Raw genomic sequence first — 19001 nt, forward strand, 5'->3', positions numbered from 1 at the left:
TGAGGCCTTTGTAATAGTACTTTTTTTATTATTTTTTTTTGTCTGCAGGTATTACCAAAAGACATTGATGTAGTTTGCTACACCAAAGGACCTGGAATGGGCGCGCCATTATCCATTGTTGCCATTGTCGCTAGGACTGTAGCTCAGCTTTGGAATAAACCATTGCTTGGTGTTAATCATTGCATTGGCCGTATCCTTTTAATACTACTTTCAAAAGGAATAAGTAACTAAATAAAGAAATGAGCCCTTAAAACGTTTTGACCAGATATCGAAATGGGAAGGCTCATAACATCAGCCAAAAATCCTACAGTCTTGTACGTCAGTGGAGGAAATACCCAAATAATCGCCTATGCCAGAAAAAGGTATCGAATATTCGGAGAGACCATTGACATTGCTGTTGGAAACTGCTTGGATAGATTTGCTCGAATTCTAAAAATTTCTAATGCGCCTAGTCCTGGTTACAATGTGGAACAAATGGCAAAAAATGGATCCAAGTATGTCCCACTTCCCTACTGCGTAAAGGGAATGGATGTTAGTTTCTCAGGTAAGAAAATACAATTAATTTTTAACAACTTTATACTACTTATTGACCTTATTGTTGATCTATTTAGACCGCAAAATGTTACTTTAACGTTCAAAATAAAATTTGATGGTCGAGTCTTAATTAAATTTCAAATTAAAACATTTCGCGGAGTTCCTTTTTCTGGGAGTTACTCATATTTTTATAAAATATACCATTCAATATAAAGTAAAGTCATTATCCCCCAGTGCAGGTTTATGAATACCAAATTGAAAGGAACCCATATCTCACTGCCGCAAAAATCGCAAACCTTTATCTTCAAAAATTAGTGAGATACCCTACAAGTGTCAAAATGGGACACTCTGTACTTAATATCTCAGAACTTTTTTGCCTTTGATTTTTTTCTATATTCAATCGCATGGGATAAAAAACTAGTCAAAAACACGCAAAAAAGGTTATTTTTAACACCTCTTCTAGGCTTATAAAATGCTTAGAGCTTTTAAGCTTTTAGACTTAGAGCTTGCATCGGGTAAATTTCGATGAAGTAGCAGAATATAATTTAGAGCAGGTTTTTGCCTTTCTGTCTTTCTTCTTGTACATCTCGATGCGCTGCGTAATATTTTTACAGCCAATATTTTTGCTCTTAACATTATATCATTCTTAACCTGTCTGTTTTCCGTCACCTGTCACTGCGGTGTGGCTTTAGCACCATTTAACAAACACTATTCAACTCGCGTCTCCAACTTAGGAGAAGAGACAGAGAAAAACTGACCCTAACAATGTGCCAGTCATTTTATTACACATTCAAATAAATCTAGAAAAAGATTAAACAATGTCTGGAAAATTTGGCATTTAAATATGGCAATTATAAAGCCCGTAAATGCACAACTTTGCCCTAAAACAATCAAATAATCGAGATGCGGTCCCAGAAAATTGGAATTTTGTTTGGTAATAATAATAATAATTCTCGTTTATTGCCAGCTCAGTTTACAACAACCATAGCAACGTCACAACACAGTACAAAACAGTAACAATTCTGACAATTGATAAGATAAAACTAAGAAAAATACACTTACTTACTAATTTTACAATTATGTAGTACTTAGGGATTGTACAGAAAAACAAGTCTGTTCCAAGTGTAGTGGGGAACATAACATTAATGATTGTCGCACTGATGTTGCTAAATGCTCAAATTGTCTCTTATCTAATAAAAAGTATGGAATGTCTTTGTGTGTTGAACATGCAACATGGGACAGAAGCAAATGTGAGACTCTCAAAAGGATTGAAAATTTGCAAATGCAGAAATATCACAAATAATAGCAACTAGATACAAATTTAAACGAAACATTTGATTCTGACCTTGTATATTTTAATTGTCAGGGCTACCTGAACATCAAAGATAACATAAGTGTATTTATAAACCAGTGGCGACCAAAACTCGTAGTTTTGTCTGAGACTCATGTTTGTTCTGAAATAACTTCTCGGGAATTGGAAATGGACGGTTACAATATTGTGCAATGCACTACAGACCACAAAAGAACTGGGCGAGTAATGGTCTTGATAAGAAAAGATGTAAAATATACTTTAAGTTGTGTGGAGTGTGTACAAAATTTTGTGTGGTTCTTGTCCATCGAATTTTCTGAATCCGGATTGAGATATCTTTGCACGGTCTTATATCACCTCAGAAAGAAGACGTAAGATTTGTTGAATTTTTTAATAACTTTCTCGATAGGGTCAGTACTTTTAACGGAATAAATTTAATTCTAGGTGATTTTAATTTTGATATTCTGAAACATTCATTTTATGGCGAGAAGATACTTGATAGTGTATACTCGAATAGCTTTGTGCAGATAGTTGAGTCCCCATCACGTATTACAGATAGAAGTCAAACTTTGATCGATTACATAATTACAAATAACAAATTATTACAGCTAAAGTCCACCTTACACCTAAAGTTAGTGATCATTGTGTACTCTCTCTTAGTTTATTCCAAAAACGTGTCAAAAAATCAACGATCACTTGTTATGGAAGATCGCAAAAAACATATGATCCAAACAAAATATATGACTTTTTTTTTTGATTCTCCATGGAACAGTTACCGATGTTAATATTTTGGCAGATAATTTTGTTAATGATATGAAATATATAATTAATACGCTGTGCCAATTAAAAAAAATAACTTATGAAGAAAAATACGCTAATAAGAAATGGATTACGGATGAAATTAAACAAAATATGCAACAGAGGGACAGACTATATGTTAGAGCAGTGAGGGAAAGAGACAATAACACTTGGAGAGATTATAAACGGTTGCGGAATTTTATTGTTTCGCAAATTAAATACGAGAAAGATCAATATTTTAAGGAAATTATTGATAATAATAAAAACAATCAGCGAGAAATGTGGAAGAGTTTAAAAACCCTATTACCGGAAAAAAATAAATGCTTACCAGAAGAGGTTCAATTTGGCAATGTAATAATAGTTAACGAAAATGTGATTGCCAGGAAGTTCAATGAGTATTTTATAAATAGCATTGTAGACATTATCGATAGCATTCCAAAGTATACCAGCCAGGACAATGTTGTAATTACATATCCCATGAACGTCCACTTGAAGAGTTTATTGAGTTCCGAAAAATATCATTGCTTGAATTAAAAGGGGTGGTTAGGGATTTAAAAAATGTTGGAGGCGGTCAACACGGTATTTCAAATAGAGTGTTAAGTGATGTATGTAATGTGACGGGTAATCGCCTGCTGGAAATTATAAACGCGTCCTTGTCAACTGGCATCTTTCCGGAGAAATGGAAGGAGTCCACTGTTATACCAGTACCAAAAGTACAAAATACAAAGCTGCACAGTGAGTTTAGGCCAATTAATACGGTGGAAGTGTATGAAAAGGTATTAGAGGTAGTGGTTAAGACACAGCTGTTGCGTCACTGTAGTATAAACAAAAGAATAATACCAAACCAATCCGGGTTAAGAGAAAACCACTCTTGTGAAACAGTAGTTATAAATATTTGTGATAATTTTGTAAATAGTATAGATGGTGGTAACCTTGTACTGGCAATATTCGTGGATCTGAGACGGGCATTCGAAACTGTAAACAGGAATACTTTAGTAAAGAAAATGGAAAAAATGGGCATTAGACATAATGTGTTAGGGTGGTTTAAGTCTTACTTGGATGGCAGAAAACAAAGAGTCAAATATAGGGATTGTAAGTAATATGGAGTACCTCAGTACTGTTGTTTGTTTTTATTGTATATCAATGATGTGGTCGGGGTGGTTGAGAGGTGTGAGATGGAGCTGTTCGCGGATGATGCTATGATTTACATAACTGGAGATGATTTGGGGCAAATGCAACAAGATGTGAACCATGATTTAAAAAAATTGTTTATCTGGTTGTGTAAAAATAACCTAAGTATAAATGTAACTAAGACTAAATTCAGCGTATTTGGGAGAAAACAGAGAGTTAGTAATATAAATGCTGACGAACGGAAATAGAATAACGTATGAAAAAAACATAAAGTATCTTGGAGTAATTTTCGATCCAAATCTAAATTTCCGAGTACATGCGGATTATGTTATGCGAAAATATTCAAGAAAATTAATTTTATTTCGAGAGTGACACCATTTGTCTGTTTATACTAGGTTGATGTTGTATAATAGTATTGCGTCACCGCATCTGCAGTTCTGCTCGACACTTCTCTATAGCCTACCCGACTACAAAATACGTGAGTTTCAAGTAGTTCAAAGCAGAAACAATTTTGAAATGTAATAGGTACACTTCCATACACGCAATGCAGGAAACACTCAACATACTACCTGTAGAACAAAAAATATCTTATTATGTTAGATTAAAATTAAGTAAAATCAAAGGAATAAAAACTCTCTTCAATAGCGTACTTTTTTTACTCCGGTAGCAAAATTATGTGTGAAACAGGTTCACAAATCAATCCAGCTATATGCTTCACATAATAAGACTGAAGATTTCATTCATTCATTTCATTCTACTGTAGATAAGTATATAGAATTGGACACTGCATTGAAATTCAGTTCAGCAGCATTGTGCAACTGTGTAGTATAGTTGAAGTGTTTGGCAAACAAATTTGCAATATCTTTAACTACATAGAGTTTGTGTATAACTATAACATATTGGAAGACCGTAGCGTTAATTTTGCGATAGTTTGTTATTTTTTCCTACGATCATGCGGAAAAGTGTACTTTGCCGTACGATTTTTCATGGCGTAAGTAGTACTTTGCCGTTCTAGTGCGGTAATAGTATTGTTACGGTTTGGGCCTACTATGCTCGATACTTACTGAACGAGCACTCGATTCGGGATGGATCCGACGCGCCGCAATATCCGGGCGCGTGTTAAAGTAGGCCACAGTTAGAAAGCGACACACTTAGAAGCATCTTCGATGTTCGACTTAAATCGCGAAGCGTTTTGCGGTCATTCTAGAACGTGGTTTGCCGAATGCCGAATATAAAAAAAGCGGTCTCGACGGTGGACCAGTAGTGGATTTGGGAACGCGGTAAAGTTTAAATAGTAGAATAATTGTGGAATTGTAGTAGTGTTTTTAGTAGCTGAATTAACTATTGTACGGAGTGTTTTGAAGTGTAAATAAATTTATTAATTGTTGAGTTAAACTGACTTTGTGTAAACCCACGGGAAAACGTAACAGTATATTACATACTCAGGTGGAACGTGTTTGTTTCTGTCGAGAATAGATTAGGTAGTTAACTTTATCTCGAGACAGAAATTAAACTTTTCACCGTGGTTTGTATATTATTTTATTTTCAACCATTTATCAGAATCTTATCAAACTTTTAATAAATCACGACTGGTGATCATTATTGTGCTATTGTGTCTTTAATATTTTGACAAACAAAGGGGTTACTACGCTGTATGCACGGTGAAGATTAGATTGCTCACAAAAAGAGGGTGTATTCTTCGTGCAAGTTTTTATTAATAATCTTTTTGGTGGACCGGTTTCGACCTGTAAGATCATCTTCAGCACCTATAAATCTGATGATAGAGAGACTTAGTTTTTGTAAGTAAAGGGTACCTCAAACCTACAATCCTCAATATCCCTACAAATAGGATTGAACAGTTTTTTACCACTGGCACACATTTTAAAGCTTAAAAATGGTTCTTCAGTGGTGAGCGAGAGTCTGTTGTGCTGCTCATCTGGTAGACGGCCGGAAATTTGACGAAAAATTTGGAATTCTTTAAAAAACTGTTCAATCCTATTTGTCAGGGGTTCCTACTCTCTTACTTACAAAAACTAAGTCTCTGTCTCGTCAGATTGTTAGGTTAGGTTAGGTTAGGTTAGGTTAGGTTAGGTTAGGTTTCAGATTGTTAGGTGCTGAAGATGACCTTATAGGTCAAAACCGGCCCACCAAAAGTATTGTACATGCGAGCTGTTGCAGAGGTCGCGGAAAAAAGTCTGTTAACTGGTCTCCGGATGCCGAGATGGAAAAGTAAGCCCAGATATTACAAAATTAGTTATTTTCCCAACAAGTGCGAAAAGCAATACTTTTCCGCACGCGATTGCAGTTCGAGTGTGGAAAAGATGCTTTCCACAAGTGTTAGGAACAAATTTTTTTCTACAAGCGGTTGAAAATTATACCTTTCTCAAAAAATCATTAATTATTTATTAAAAAAATAGTCAGCTAGTAATAGCTGGGTAAATCTAATTTTTTTCTAGCTTCATAGTACTCTTGAACACTAAAAGCAGTTCCTCTTTCAAGCTCTTCACCTGGTTTTTATTACTCCAGGGGGCCTGTTCTTGAAAGCAGAAACCGATATTCTCAAGAGAAGTGTTGATAGAATGTGACAGAACAAGCTGACAATGGCGAGTTCTTGTCACATTCTACAGGTCTTTCCCTCGTTTCAAGAATACGCACCCAGTTTGAAAATAATACATATTCCTTGTTGTAGCGTGCTGTTGACTTTGACGGTAATAAGTTTAAACTTTTGACGGTTGACCCGATTGATACGACGAAATCAGGAATTTCTTCATCTGATGAGTCCAATTGTCTACTTAGAACCTTTCGTTCTCTAAACTATTAAGGAATTAACCAATATCCCTGTAGGAGTAGAAAAAGCATATTGACATATATGGGCTTATTTTTTTACAGTTAAGAGACTTTCTTCCGCGACCTCTGCAACAACTCGCAGCTCAGAGGTGGTGACAAGTAACATCTGCGTCTTCAGAAATGTCATGTCACTCTAAGAAACGTTTCAGCTCAAAATATTAAAGACACAATAGCACAATAATGACGTTCACAAGATTATAAACAAATCACCAGTCGTTTATTATGGTTGCAGGTTGAAGTCATAACTAATCGTACCTACACTACCTTATTGTTAGAGACTATTAGCAATTAATATTTCAACTGAATGATTTATTAAAAGTTTGATAAAATTCTGGTAAATGGTTTAAAATAAAATAGTATAAAAACCACAGTGGAAAGTTTAATTTCTGTCTCGAGATATGATTACTTCGACTTTGTCTCGGCGAACTACCTAATTTCTCGACAGAAATCAAACACTTTCCACCTGAGTATGTAATATAGGTAATATTACCGCACGATTTTGTCGTTCGTTAAATTAGTATAGTTTAATTATGCGTTATATTTAGTTATTTTGTTACAAGTTTCGTTTAAGTGACTATTTAATAACTACTTATTAATGCATTACGATTTAAATAACTGTTTTGCCTCAGGAGTATGATAGAGATCGTAAGAAAAATATTTTAACGTCTAAAATCTAAACTGACACAACCCACCAAAGTAGCATAAACACTATTAAATGTTAATGTTCCCATTAACAATTAATCGAAAAATATTGTACCAAATACGTGCGGTAAAGGACAGACAGATCAACTTTTACCGAACGATAAGCGTTACAAATTACAGTAGATAGAGCTCGAATCAGCTAAGAAAAGGCCACAGGCGTCATCAAACGATGATGTCACGATCTCTGTACGTCTCGCTTTAAATATTGCTGCTCTCGTTACTTTCCAAGTTGTTGCAGCCAGTCAGTGGCGTGCTATTATTTTATCAGTAAAATGAAACATTTTCGTCATTTTTAATAAAGAAAATAAAAGACAACAAGTTTTTCAAAGGAATGGAAACTCCTTCTGCTTCTTTCTTCATAAATTGTAAGACGTTACTGACGATTTCACGGCCTTGGCTGTATATGATAACACCTTTCTTTCCAACCTTTTTGAAAGACATTTTGACAAAATAACGTTTTTTATTCATAACACTATGTGAACTTCAACTGCGACCATCAACAATACAACCAAAACACCAGACTAAAACGGAACCTAACCTAACCTAACCCCCTAAGTCTCCCTGTCCGCCACTACATTTTTTTAAACTTGGCAACACCGTTTAGAGTGCCGGCTAGTAAAAGCATATAAAAAGGTCCAAATGTCCCTGGCCGCTGCCGCATCTGTTTTAATTGTGTCCAAGTAAAAACCGTACTACGTTGCCAAGTGGCTTTTTGACCGCTTAACAATATATTTTCGGGAATATTTTAATAGGACGCCTCTGATTATATCTAATGCGACGGCAACTGTAGAAGGAGAAAGAAATAGTTTTAAAAACTGCGTCATTGATGATGCGGTGGCCTTTTCTCATCTGATTCGAGCTCTACGGTCCGATTACGATATCACTTGAAATAGGCGACGTTGTTAATGTTGTCAATTAACCAACATACATTTTATTCAAGAATATGATTTTATTTATGTTTGTATTGTTTATATTTTGTATTGAGTTTGCAGAGATCTGAGTGGTTTTTACTGTTGAGTGTTGAGGGTGAAAGAAGTTAAGTTTAAGGAGGCCTTGAGTTCAGTTGTTTTTTGACATTCGATGTGTTTTATCTATTCGGTCTACGCTTTGGGTATTAGTGGAGATAAGTTTGCTGCGCCGATTTCTAGCTTAGGACTTAAAACAATACATTGTGTTCCTATTGATTAGATAAATTCACTGGTAAAGTTTCAGTTAAATACTTAGCATTCGATAAAATTATTGATCTAAACTTCACACAATAATCTAATAGAATAACGTGGTTTGAAGCCAGTATTCGACGGATTTGTCATAACAGACAGTTACGTGGCAGGTTGCTTGAATATTGTCCGTTCAACTGTTGAACCGTCTTTAACGAGACGCCAAACGTAAAACAGGATGTACAGGGTGCTGCATTTTCGATGGTTTTACGGGGTACAGAGAAAAAAAGTAGCATACGTGTTCCGATCTCTTTTTCTGAGCTGAGATGACTGGCGAAGAGTGGGCTGCGCAAACTTCTTTTGTTTCAAAGATACGGGGGGCTTTTGAAAATTGGTCATTTTGGAACCTCCTCTGTATTTCATTTGCTATTAAAGTTATCAAAAAAGGAAAAACGGTTTCCGGTAGAAGTTTTGACGTAGAATCCAATGGCGTAGTCAGTTTTTTCCATTACGTTTAGTTTCTGACATATGACAGTAAGTTATATTTTTTTAAATGGAACACCCTATATATTTTTAGTTCATTTTATTTTGTTGATTTTTACTTTTTCAGCGGTGTATTAAAACATATAAGTTTGTAAACGTTAATCTTGGTAATTAGAAAATAGGCGTTTTCTTAACAAAAAAGTGCTAAATAATATGTATAAAAATACCCACAGTCGAAACAAAATTTGGCTATATTCATATTCACGACATGTTACATGTCGTTTATAAACAGCAACATTTTTCAGCTTCTACCTTCAAAATAGTAGAAAATAGAAATGGCCACTTTTCTTATTAAAGTGACGGTAGAACTGTTTGTAACTTAGATTTTTAATAAGTATTATTAAAAATATTTAATTTCCTGATGTGATAGTTTATATGATTTCCGATTTTGTTTGGTATTTTAGATATTGGCCTTTTTTTAGCTTAGCAAAGGCCTTTTTTTAAAATAACAGGATTAACCTCTACAAACTTATATGTTGTAATACACCGTTGAAAAGGTAAAAATCAACAGAATTAAATGACGTAAAAATATATAGGATGTTCCATTTAAAAAAATGTAACTTACTGTCATATGTCAGAAACTAAACGGAATAGAAAAAAACTGACTACGCCATTGGATTCCATTGGTGGTCCAGTTTTAAATGTCAATAATTCACCAATCCATAGCCAATTAAAAAATAAGTTGACATTCATTATGTCATTTTCCTGAAAAGTGCTTCCTAAGGAAAATACAGCCCTTCAAATTTCTGTTTAAAAAATCAGTTTTTTGTCATAACTGTCAGACCGTTGGAGCAATATTGATCAAATTTGGAACAAGCACTTTATTACACGTTATTACGGTCAAAGACCCAAAACTAACCCAACCCAACTTTGTCTTGGAAACGGAAAATTCACTTACAAAGTTTAAAAAATATTATTGTAGCCAGTTTTCATAGTTTCCAGACAAACTAAAAGACTTTAGTTTTGAAAATTGAATTAGAAAAGATAAACATTTCAGAAGCTTAAAAATTGTGTTTGTAACCAGTTTTCATGCAAATCGAGAGACTTTAATACTAAAAATTGACTTGTAGACATAAGACATCTTCCAAGAATTTGTTACTACAAATTCATACATTTAAACCTTAAAAATTGACTTGAACCCCAAAATGTGACTGAACTAATGAAAAGTGACATCAGAAGCTTAAAATTTGCATTTGAAGTAAGTTTTCATAATTTGAAGACAAATTTCAATATTTTAGTCTTGAAAATAGTCTTAGATGCAGGACATTAACATTAGATTCATGAAAATTGTCTTGAAAACGAACTTTTCGTGCTTTTTACTTTGCTTTTCATTTTCTTCGAATTCTGGACTATTTTTAGTGCTTCAAAACTGCTTTCAGCTTGGAAAATCGAGTTTCAAGACTATCTTCACCCAGTTATTGACATAGCAAACTTAAAAAACAATTTTTACATTCTTCATAGACTTAAAATGGCATTCGAAGCTTTGTCACTATTAAATCGACTTCTAGACACCTCAGTGCTAAAAATTCGGGTGTATTTCTTAATAAACTAGACTGTTTTTAGTGTTTTAAGGCTGTTTTCAATGCCTCAAATCGAGTTTCGAGACTATCTTTACAAATTTTTTGACTTATCAAGCCTAAAAGCCAGTGTCCACTGACCATAGTCTTGAAAATCTTATTTCAAGCTTCTTCACTATTAAATTGACTTCTACACTCATAGCTGCAATAAATTGTAGCATCTCTAAGAAATTCAGACTGTTTTTAGTGCTTTTTAAGACTGAAAAATCGAGTTTAAGACTATTTCCAAAAGTCAAGTTTCTTCAGTGATAAAAGTAAAAAATTTTGGTACCAAATACTACAATAATGTCTTGAGAACTAATTTTTAGAAATAAAATAGTCCGAAAATTTAATTTACTTCTAGACTTGTTGTCCAGTCCAGAAAATTGAGTTGTACACCAATTAAAGTCTTGAAAATATACTTTTGGACTCTCTTTAGTACTAGTAAAGTCAGTTCTAGCATTAAAAGTCAACTTTTATACTATTTTTAGTAGTAAAAAATGAGTTTCATGCACAATACAATCTTTGTCTTGATTTCCGGACATTTTTTAGTTCTTGAATGCCAGTTTCAGACACTCAACCATGATGGCAGTCTGAGAAAGCAAATCATAAGACCATTCCTAATAGTAAAAAGCAAGTTTTTAGACTATTCAGTACAAATTTGGACTTTCACAAGTCTTGGATGTTCAGTTTTAAACTATAAAACGATTTTTTAAATTGAAATTTGGAGGACTGTATCTTCCTTAGGAAACGTTTTTCAGAAAAATGACATAATGCAAGTCAACTTATTTTTTGATTAGCTATCAAATGGTGAATTATTGACACTTAAAACTGGACCACCCTGTATATGAAAACTTCTACCGGGAACCGTTCTTCCTTTTTTGATAACTTTAAGAGCAACTGAAATACAGAGGAGGTTCAAAAATTACCAATTTTCGAAAACCCCCCGTATCTTTGAAACAAAAGAAGTTTGCGCCGCCCACTTTTCGCCAGTCATCTCAGCTCAGAAAAAGAGATCAGAACACGTATGCTACTTTTTTTATATCTATTACCGTTTTCTCTGTACCCCGTAAAACCATCGAAAATGCAGCACCTTGTACAATAAGAGAGAAAAAATCTGAAGCGCTGATATTTACTTCCAGCTTGGACACTTCAAGTATACGAATCGTGTAAGATAATAATCAGTCATCGGAATAGCTCGGTAGCTAGAATATCGGCAAACCGACGGCAACACGTGTGCACCTTATGGCCAACATAATTTCTTATTCTTCAAGAGTTTCTTTCCGAATATTGACGATCATCCTGGCTATGATGACCTTGTTTACGGCTGCTTTGAATAATTCCGTCGTTGTTTTGGAAAACCATGTTCAGTTTTTCAGTCATCATATCCAACGCCTTCCGGGTCCTCTCTTGCCAGAGACCTTTATAGGGTATTTCCTTAACAAGGTGGTATTTGTTTTCTTCTTTTTATAGTGTTTATCACTTTCTTTCCTTTGTTCATTCTTCTCGGTACAGCCTTCTTAGTCTGTCCATCTATGAGATTCTTAGCATTCTCTTGGATCAATCCATGGTCCATGACTCTACTTCTTAGAAAAGTGTCGAGAAAACGTAACATTGAAGGATTCTGACTTTAATGTTTAGGCCCAAAAAGTTTTGACATTTTGTTAATGGTTTGTCTTGCTTTTTCTATTCTGTTCATTAATTATCGTTCCCAAATAAGGGAGTTGGGACACTCTTTCTACTAGACTCTATCTGATAAACAATTGACAGTTTCCAATATCTTGTTTAGTTGTGTTCATTTTAAGATCATATTATTCATCAGCACTGTTTATCCTGTTCATCATCAACTCTTGTATGCTAATTAAGACTGTCGGCAAATACTACGCTGTCGTCCGCTTATTGATTGTTATTGATACCTTCTCCGTTCAGCAGGATTCCGTGGACGGTGTTTTTTAAAGGTCCGGTAAATATTTTTTAGGTTGAAGATCAGAGGAAACAGAATATATCCCTGTCAAACTCCACACCTTATAGCAATGACATTACTCTGTTCCTCTTTATTGAGCTTTATGGTGGCTGTTTGGTTGGAGTATAAGTTTCTTTTCCTTATGATTCTAATATCTTTGTCTACTACAGGGAATACTAACTATTCCAATATTCCTCAGCACTTTTTTTCGTTCTGTACCTTATCGAATTCTCGTAATCAATAATGCAAGCGAAAACGTCACGGCACCGCTGAAACAGGACTTACAAACCAAACATAGTATCACTTGTACTCCCTTCATGAAGCCAAACTGTGTAACCGCTACTTTCTCCTCACATATTCTATAGATTCTTCTGTGAATTATCTTAAGAAGCATCTTCAATCAGTGGTTCATCTTAGTTGATTAATCTGTAGTCCCCACATGTTTTGGTTCCCCGTTTCTTTGGTAGCGTTATGAATTCGGAGACAAGCTAATCTTTTGAAATATATCCCGTATTGTAAATATCGTTTAAAATGTCAGTTATCTCTCATGCCCGGTTTATACCTACAAATTAACAATTAAACTTTATTTAGTAGTTGTTGTGCAACATCTGGTGACATCTGTACTCAACTCTATGAGTTAGAAAGTACAGATGGCGTTCCCAAATCTAGGAACAGCCCCATTAATGCCGCATCATTCGGTAAACACCGATCTGATTGGTTGAAAATGGTGAGGTTTTGTTTTTTGTTTATCAATTTTATTTGTTTTTTTTTTAAACTTTATTTGCATTAAAGTCAAATCAATTTTCTTAAAGTTAAAGCTACATGTTTGTATATGACATGCTATTTTTCAAATTTTTACTTAAAAGTTGACCAACTTTGAACTTGATTGAATGAAATCACCTTTCACCCTCTTTAAGTTAGAATATGTCTAGAATACTTCAAAGTCAAAAACACATCTATGTCATTTAATTTAGCATATCTTGAAAAGTATAAGGTTTATAGTTACATTCAATTTATGCAGCACGAAATTAACAGCTAAGAAAAAAATACGCATGCGCCTTAAGGAGATACTTTGTTCATCGGCATTGCCAAATTGTTTTTTTTGTACTTAAATTGTTAAAATAAATCGCTTCATGTGTTTGTTCAGAAAAACTCCTAACAAAGTTGTCCTTACCGTCGTGTCCTAAGATCTCAAAAATGGTTTTCCAGACATTTTGTTTAGCTAAATTGTTTTTATAAATCCTTTTTGATTGTTAAAGTGGGTAGGACTGTTTAACAAGCTCTATTAGCTTGTAATCTTCAATTTGGAAGTTGATTTTATATATTGGTATATACTACTTTTGTTGTACTAATTTGTTTTCATAGATAAAACATCCTTTCTTTGCCTTGTGCTTAACTTAAGTTTTTGATTGCAGTTTTTGTTTTGTGCTTTGTGATTTGCCTTAATCAATTAGGCCCACAGGGCCCTTTGGCGGAACAATCTTACAAAGGAAGAAAACGTCATTCAAGTTAAGCTGTAATTCACATTTGTCATTTGTTCAAATTCTATTCCGGTCATGTCCGATAAGCATTAAAATTAATATTAAGTTAAGAAAGTTAAACATAGATTTACTTGCGCCAATAAAAACTGGTGCAATAAATTCAATTTTGCATCGACTTGCATGCAAGTTAAATGCACGCAAAGATTCAACACCAGTTTCTATTGGAGCAAGTAAATCTATGCATGTGTAAACTCTCCTTTATACAAATTTGTCATCAAAGAGTTCTGATTGTATCCCATCTGGCCCTGTTTTTCCTTTTCTTAAGGCTGTACTAGTGGCCGCAGTTTCCTCAGTTAGTATTGTGGGGCCAGTTTCTACTCGAGAGATTGTATCAAATTCTCCTCCTCTATCCTGAAGTTAATTCACTCATTTTTTTTTTTGTGTAAAGTACATCTCCCATGTTTTTTGATGTCATTTCAGTCAACAATCATTTTTCCTTTTTCGATGGTTAGCTTGCCTACGTTTTCTTCTTATATGTTCCTGTTATTTCTTTAATTTTTTTGTGTACATACGTTAAATTTATCATATTTTAAGTATAGTTCTTCAATTTCTTAACATCTTTCCTCCATCTTTGTCTGTTTGGCTTCCCTGGTCTTACGTTCTACTATTCTGTTAAGTTTTTTCTTATTCTTTTCTTCTATATCCCATAAGTTGCATAATTTCACAATATTTCTTTCAACAAGTTTTTTTTCTTTTTTGACACTTTCCACGGTTTTGTTAATGGCCTGGATTCGCTGATTCGTATTGCCACACTCTTCCTTTATTTGTGTGCGCTTCTCATTAAGAAATTTAGTTACTTGACTTTGTATGGTATTATTTTGAGTTTTTTGAGAACATAAGGCGAGTAATTTAAACTCTCGTATCTATGCAAGATTACTGTCCGGTTAGTGCGGTTGGCAATAGAATCATCTGAGTTATGACGTGGAACTAAAATTATAGTAAATACGGAATGTTTAACGCGGATGGAATAATAAAGTAGTTTAAAGGTTCGCGCACATTCAAAGATGTTAGATCAGAAAATAAGTTGTTTCACATTAAATGATCTTATTATATAATATTTTCACATATATTTTATTTATTTATTATTTTATCATAACTTGTGTTATGATAATCAGACCCTACTTTTACAGAATTGAAAAATTATGGTAATCTTATAGATAGAAGCTCACAGAATTTAAAAAAACTTATTATGCATTATGTAAGATTACTTATTTCTGTTATATTTAAAATTTTTTTAGGTATTCTTACCTATTTGGAGGAAAGAACTGACAGTCTATTGCAGCAAGGTTATACTCCTGAAGACCTTTGTTTCTCACTCCAAGAAACTATTTTTTCTATGTTGGTTGAAACTACTGAAAGAGCCTTGGCCCACTGCGGTTCTAGGGAAGTTTTAATCGGTAATTATTTTGGATTGCTTTTTAGAAATTGGATATAACAAAACTTACAACTTGTTAGTGGGTGGAGTAGGCTGTAATTTACGACTACAAGAAATGATGAAAGAAATGTGTAAAGAACGGGAAGCTACTTTGTTTGCTACCGATGAACGATTCTGTATAGACAATGGAGTTATGATAGCGCATGCTGGCTATGAGATGTTTCGATCAGGTATTAAAATGCCATGGAAAGATTCTTTTATCACTCAGAGGTATAGGACCGATGAAGTAGAAACTAGTTGGCGAGATGATTAAAGTTTATATTGGAGACTTTCAATTATATGATTACATTTATTCTGGGTAGTATTAATATCGACCATGGTATACACGGTTTTTGAAAAAATGGACAAAACCTATTTCAAATAATTTTTTTTTAAGTTTGATTCAATTTGTATTGTCTCTACCGGTTTTAACTGGTACTGCACATACAAATTGAAACTTTGCTCATATCTGGGTTTTTGGTGTTTCGTTTGTATCTATACAGGATGTCGCTGAAATTACTGTACAGATTATTCCAATAAGCTTCCGGAAAAAAATCTGTCTCGTATATGTGGCAACGAGAAATTGCTGAAAATAATTTTCAGCTTTCTAAATCCATCACTAGGGAGCGTTTTGTTACCACTAAAATAAAAATTTTCCGAAAATTTAAAAGAAAGACGTCAAATTTTCTATTTTTACATAAAGTGGTGGGAATGGTACAAAGTACAAAGTTTGCTGTGAAAGAAATGAAATATCTCGAAAACGACTGATCGTAAAAACTTCATTTTTGAGCATTATTTTCTGTTCTTTGAAATGTTCAATTTAGTTTTCGGCCTTCCCTGTAGAGGAAAACAACTACCCAGATTTTTTAAGAAACAGTGTACCCCAGTTATTAAACCAGAACACGAATTTGTGGTTTCAGCAAGATTATGCCGTAGTCATTTAGATGCAATATTTCCACACGGGTGAATTGGTAGAGGTGGTCCGGTGAACTGGCCGGCACCTCATCCAGATCTGACGCCACTTTAGTTTTTTGAAAAAGCCAATAGCGACTGCACCCACAACCTCAGATTCAGATGATATGAATCATATGAAGCTGATCTGGATTGGCTCTGTCTGGCTTACACTAGGCTGCTAGCCAACCGCGAATTTAGAAGCAACCACTATCAGCGGTCTATCAGCATGGTGTGATCATAAAATTCGCCGCTGGCATCATCAGCCAGCTATTATTTGTCAGCGGCTGACAATGTTGAACTTGTACAACTTTTGCGAGCAGACAGCGGTCACTGTCAGCCGCTGATCGGCAGCAACTAGTAAGCAGCCTAGTGTGACCCGTGCTTTAGGGACACCTAAAATTTTAGAGCGAGTGCGAAATTCTTTAAGAAAAAGAGTAGTAAAACGTTTTGAAGTTGAAGAAAGGCACTTGAACATCTACTGAAACATAATTGAATATTGTCACGTTAAGGGGTAGCTCAGAGGGAAGAATACTCGGTTTATTGGTAACTCGCTTTATTGTACTAAAACATACAGAGATCGCGCGGGGCGAACGCTTTAACGGGGATGAATGAACCCTAGACTCTTGTCCGAAGGCATTCACCGGGCCGGGGACGGGTAAAGACGTTGTGGTACTAGCAAAGGGAAAGATCGGTCAGTGCATGACCTCTCTCTGGGGAAGACATCTCCCCCTTCCAACAAGTGTTCGCCCCGAACACTAAAAGCAAAGCTTATACCTAAAGTCTACATCTGCTAATTTTAATCTTAAATGCTATAGGGTGTAGGAAGGTGGTGGAACGAGTCCTTTATTTCTTCACCATATTACAATATGTTAGCTTAATATAGTCCTATTCTTAATGCCTGAGAGAGATAGTGGTGTATTTATTTAAAACATCACAAATGTTACATTGGGTTACCTTTCAACTTTGCTGATGCGTCTATCTTATTGCGTTCCTTATTAAGCGAGATTCACTTAAATTGCTCATTGTACCATTCTTTGGCACCATCATCTAAGTGGAAACGCTTCACCTAGGCTTCATCTCTCTATTCTCTAAGCGGCAAACTTCGTCGCTTAGCTTCACTTCTTCATACTGTGTCCTTTTGCGTGTTTCTTTAGCACACCTATCCTTGGACATGTATATTTCTTTCTAGTTCACGTGAGGCCATTTGGAGATGCTTCTTCAGCTCGACTTATTAAAGACTCCGGGTGCAAGTAGAACTGTCGTGGCGGGACCCATCTGAAGATGTCGGCTTCTCCAAGACATAAGGCTAGTTCGCTTTTCAAGAAGGCTGTAGCAGTTGATCGATAGACGCAACAAGTTTGCCTGGTGGACCCTAAAAAAATCAAAATAAGATTCCAATTATTACTTTGTTTACTATTCATCTCTTAAAACATAAATAAAACCATTATGTATACCAGTTCACTTTGTTATTGTCACCTAAAACTTCATAATTGCACGAATTTGCTAGGTGAAAATTTGCTTTTACCTTACCCAATATAATATAATGTGCTGCTATGCACTAAAAATATTGCGCTATGGTTGCCTTTTTAGAGCGTCCTACAGGCCCCTCTTGACATTGCCCTACTCAGTTCAAGCAACTGTGGACCTGCAGTCTAGCGCTTCAATGTTTTTCTTCCAAAACCTTTCATTTTGTTTTCCCTATGTCTCTTCTCTACCTTTCTGGCCCTTGTCTTAGCTTATCTTCCACTTGAGCTTCTGTGCTTTGTTTGAAACGGGCTTCCAGATTTTGTGGACCTAGGATTGTACCGTCTTCATTCATTCCCTTTTACTTTGTGCCCTTGTTTAGCGTGAGTCTGCGAGGGTGACACTTCAATAATATTTGGGTCACTCACCAAATAATATTAATAATATGCAATAATCTTACTAATCTTGATAATACGACATAATCCAATAATATAGTAAATAATTTGAAAAATACGAATAATACGGCATAATATGAAAAATCCGCATAATCCGTTTTCGGTTAAAACACACCTTTTATTTCGCTCACGGTGTTTTTCTGAACAGAGATCGCGGAATAGCGCAGCAGAGTATTGTACCTAAGTAATTATTTCGGGGATTAATAATTATTAATATTAATTTAAATTAGTAATTTATGCAATTACATATTAAATTACTAGCGGGTGATTAAATAAGAAACAACATGGGCAGTATTGAGGAAATTGAAACTGATACATATTCGAAACAAAAATGAAATAAAAAAATATGACCATATAAACCTCGATCAAAACGCATTAAAAATATTGAAGTGATTGGTTCGATCTACGTGAAACCAGTACTAAACTCGGATTTGGTTATGACAGCTTTATTTACTGATACCATTTTTGTATTCTAAATTATAATCTAAACAATTTTTATCTTACTCGTTTGCGCTTAAACTTTTGCGCCTTTGCAATAATATTGCATCATTAATATAATATGTAATAATCCGAGCAATAAAAAATAATCCTTAATAATACGATAATCAAGCAATAATACGTATAATATCAGTA

At 34.6% G+C, this 19001-nt stretch overlaps 1 protein-coding gene and 1 long non-coding RNA gene across 2 annotated transcripts in view; one reads left to right on the top strand and one right to left on the bottom strand.

Annotated features, from left to right (window-relative positions):
* The window catches only part of LOC145725954 (tRNA N6-adenosine threonylcarbamoyltransferase-like), a 34759-nt gene extending 18950 nt beyond the window's left edge, over nucleotides 1–15809 (top strand). The window contains exons 2-5 of the mRNA XM_081974886.1: nucleotides 49–190; nucleotides 266–544; nucleotides 15320–15478; nucleotides 15537–15809. Of these exons, the coding sequence (XP_081831012.1) occupies nucleotides 49–190; nucleotides 266–544; nucleotides 15320–15478; nucleotides 15537–15769 (813 nt within the window). The 3' untranslated portion in view covers nucleotides 15770–15809. The remainder of the gene's footprint in view (nucleotides 1–48; nucleotides 191–265; nucleotides 545–15319; nucleotides 15479–15536) is intronic.
* A 1176-nt stretch (nucleotides 15810–16985) lies between these two features.
* On the bottom strand, nucleotides 16986–17586 carry LOC145725964 (uncharacterized). The gene is made up of 2 exons (XR_014177452.1): nucleotides 17404–17586; nucleotides 16986–17347 (listed from the first exon to the last, which is right to left on the bottom strand). It is a non-coding gene; the product is annotated as an uncharacterized LOC145725964 (long non-coding RNA).
* Between the last annotated feature and the right edge of the window lie 1415 nt (nucleotides 17587–19001).

Source organism: Ips typographus, linkage group LG3 (assembly GCF_016097725.1).
Source record: "Ips typographus isolate SLU linkage group LG3, UJ_Ityp_2.0, whole genome shotgun sequence".
NCBI lineage: Eukaryota > Metazoa > Arthropoda > Insecta > Coleoptera > Curculionidae > Ips > Ips typographus.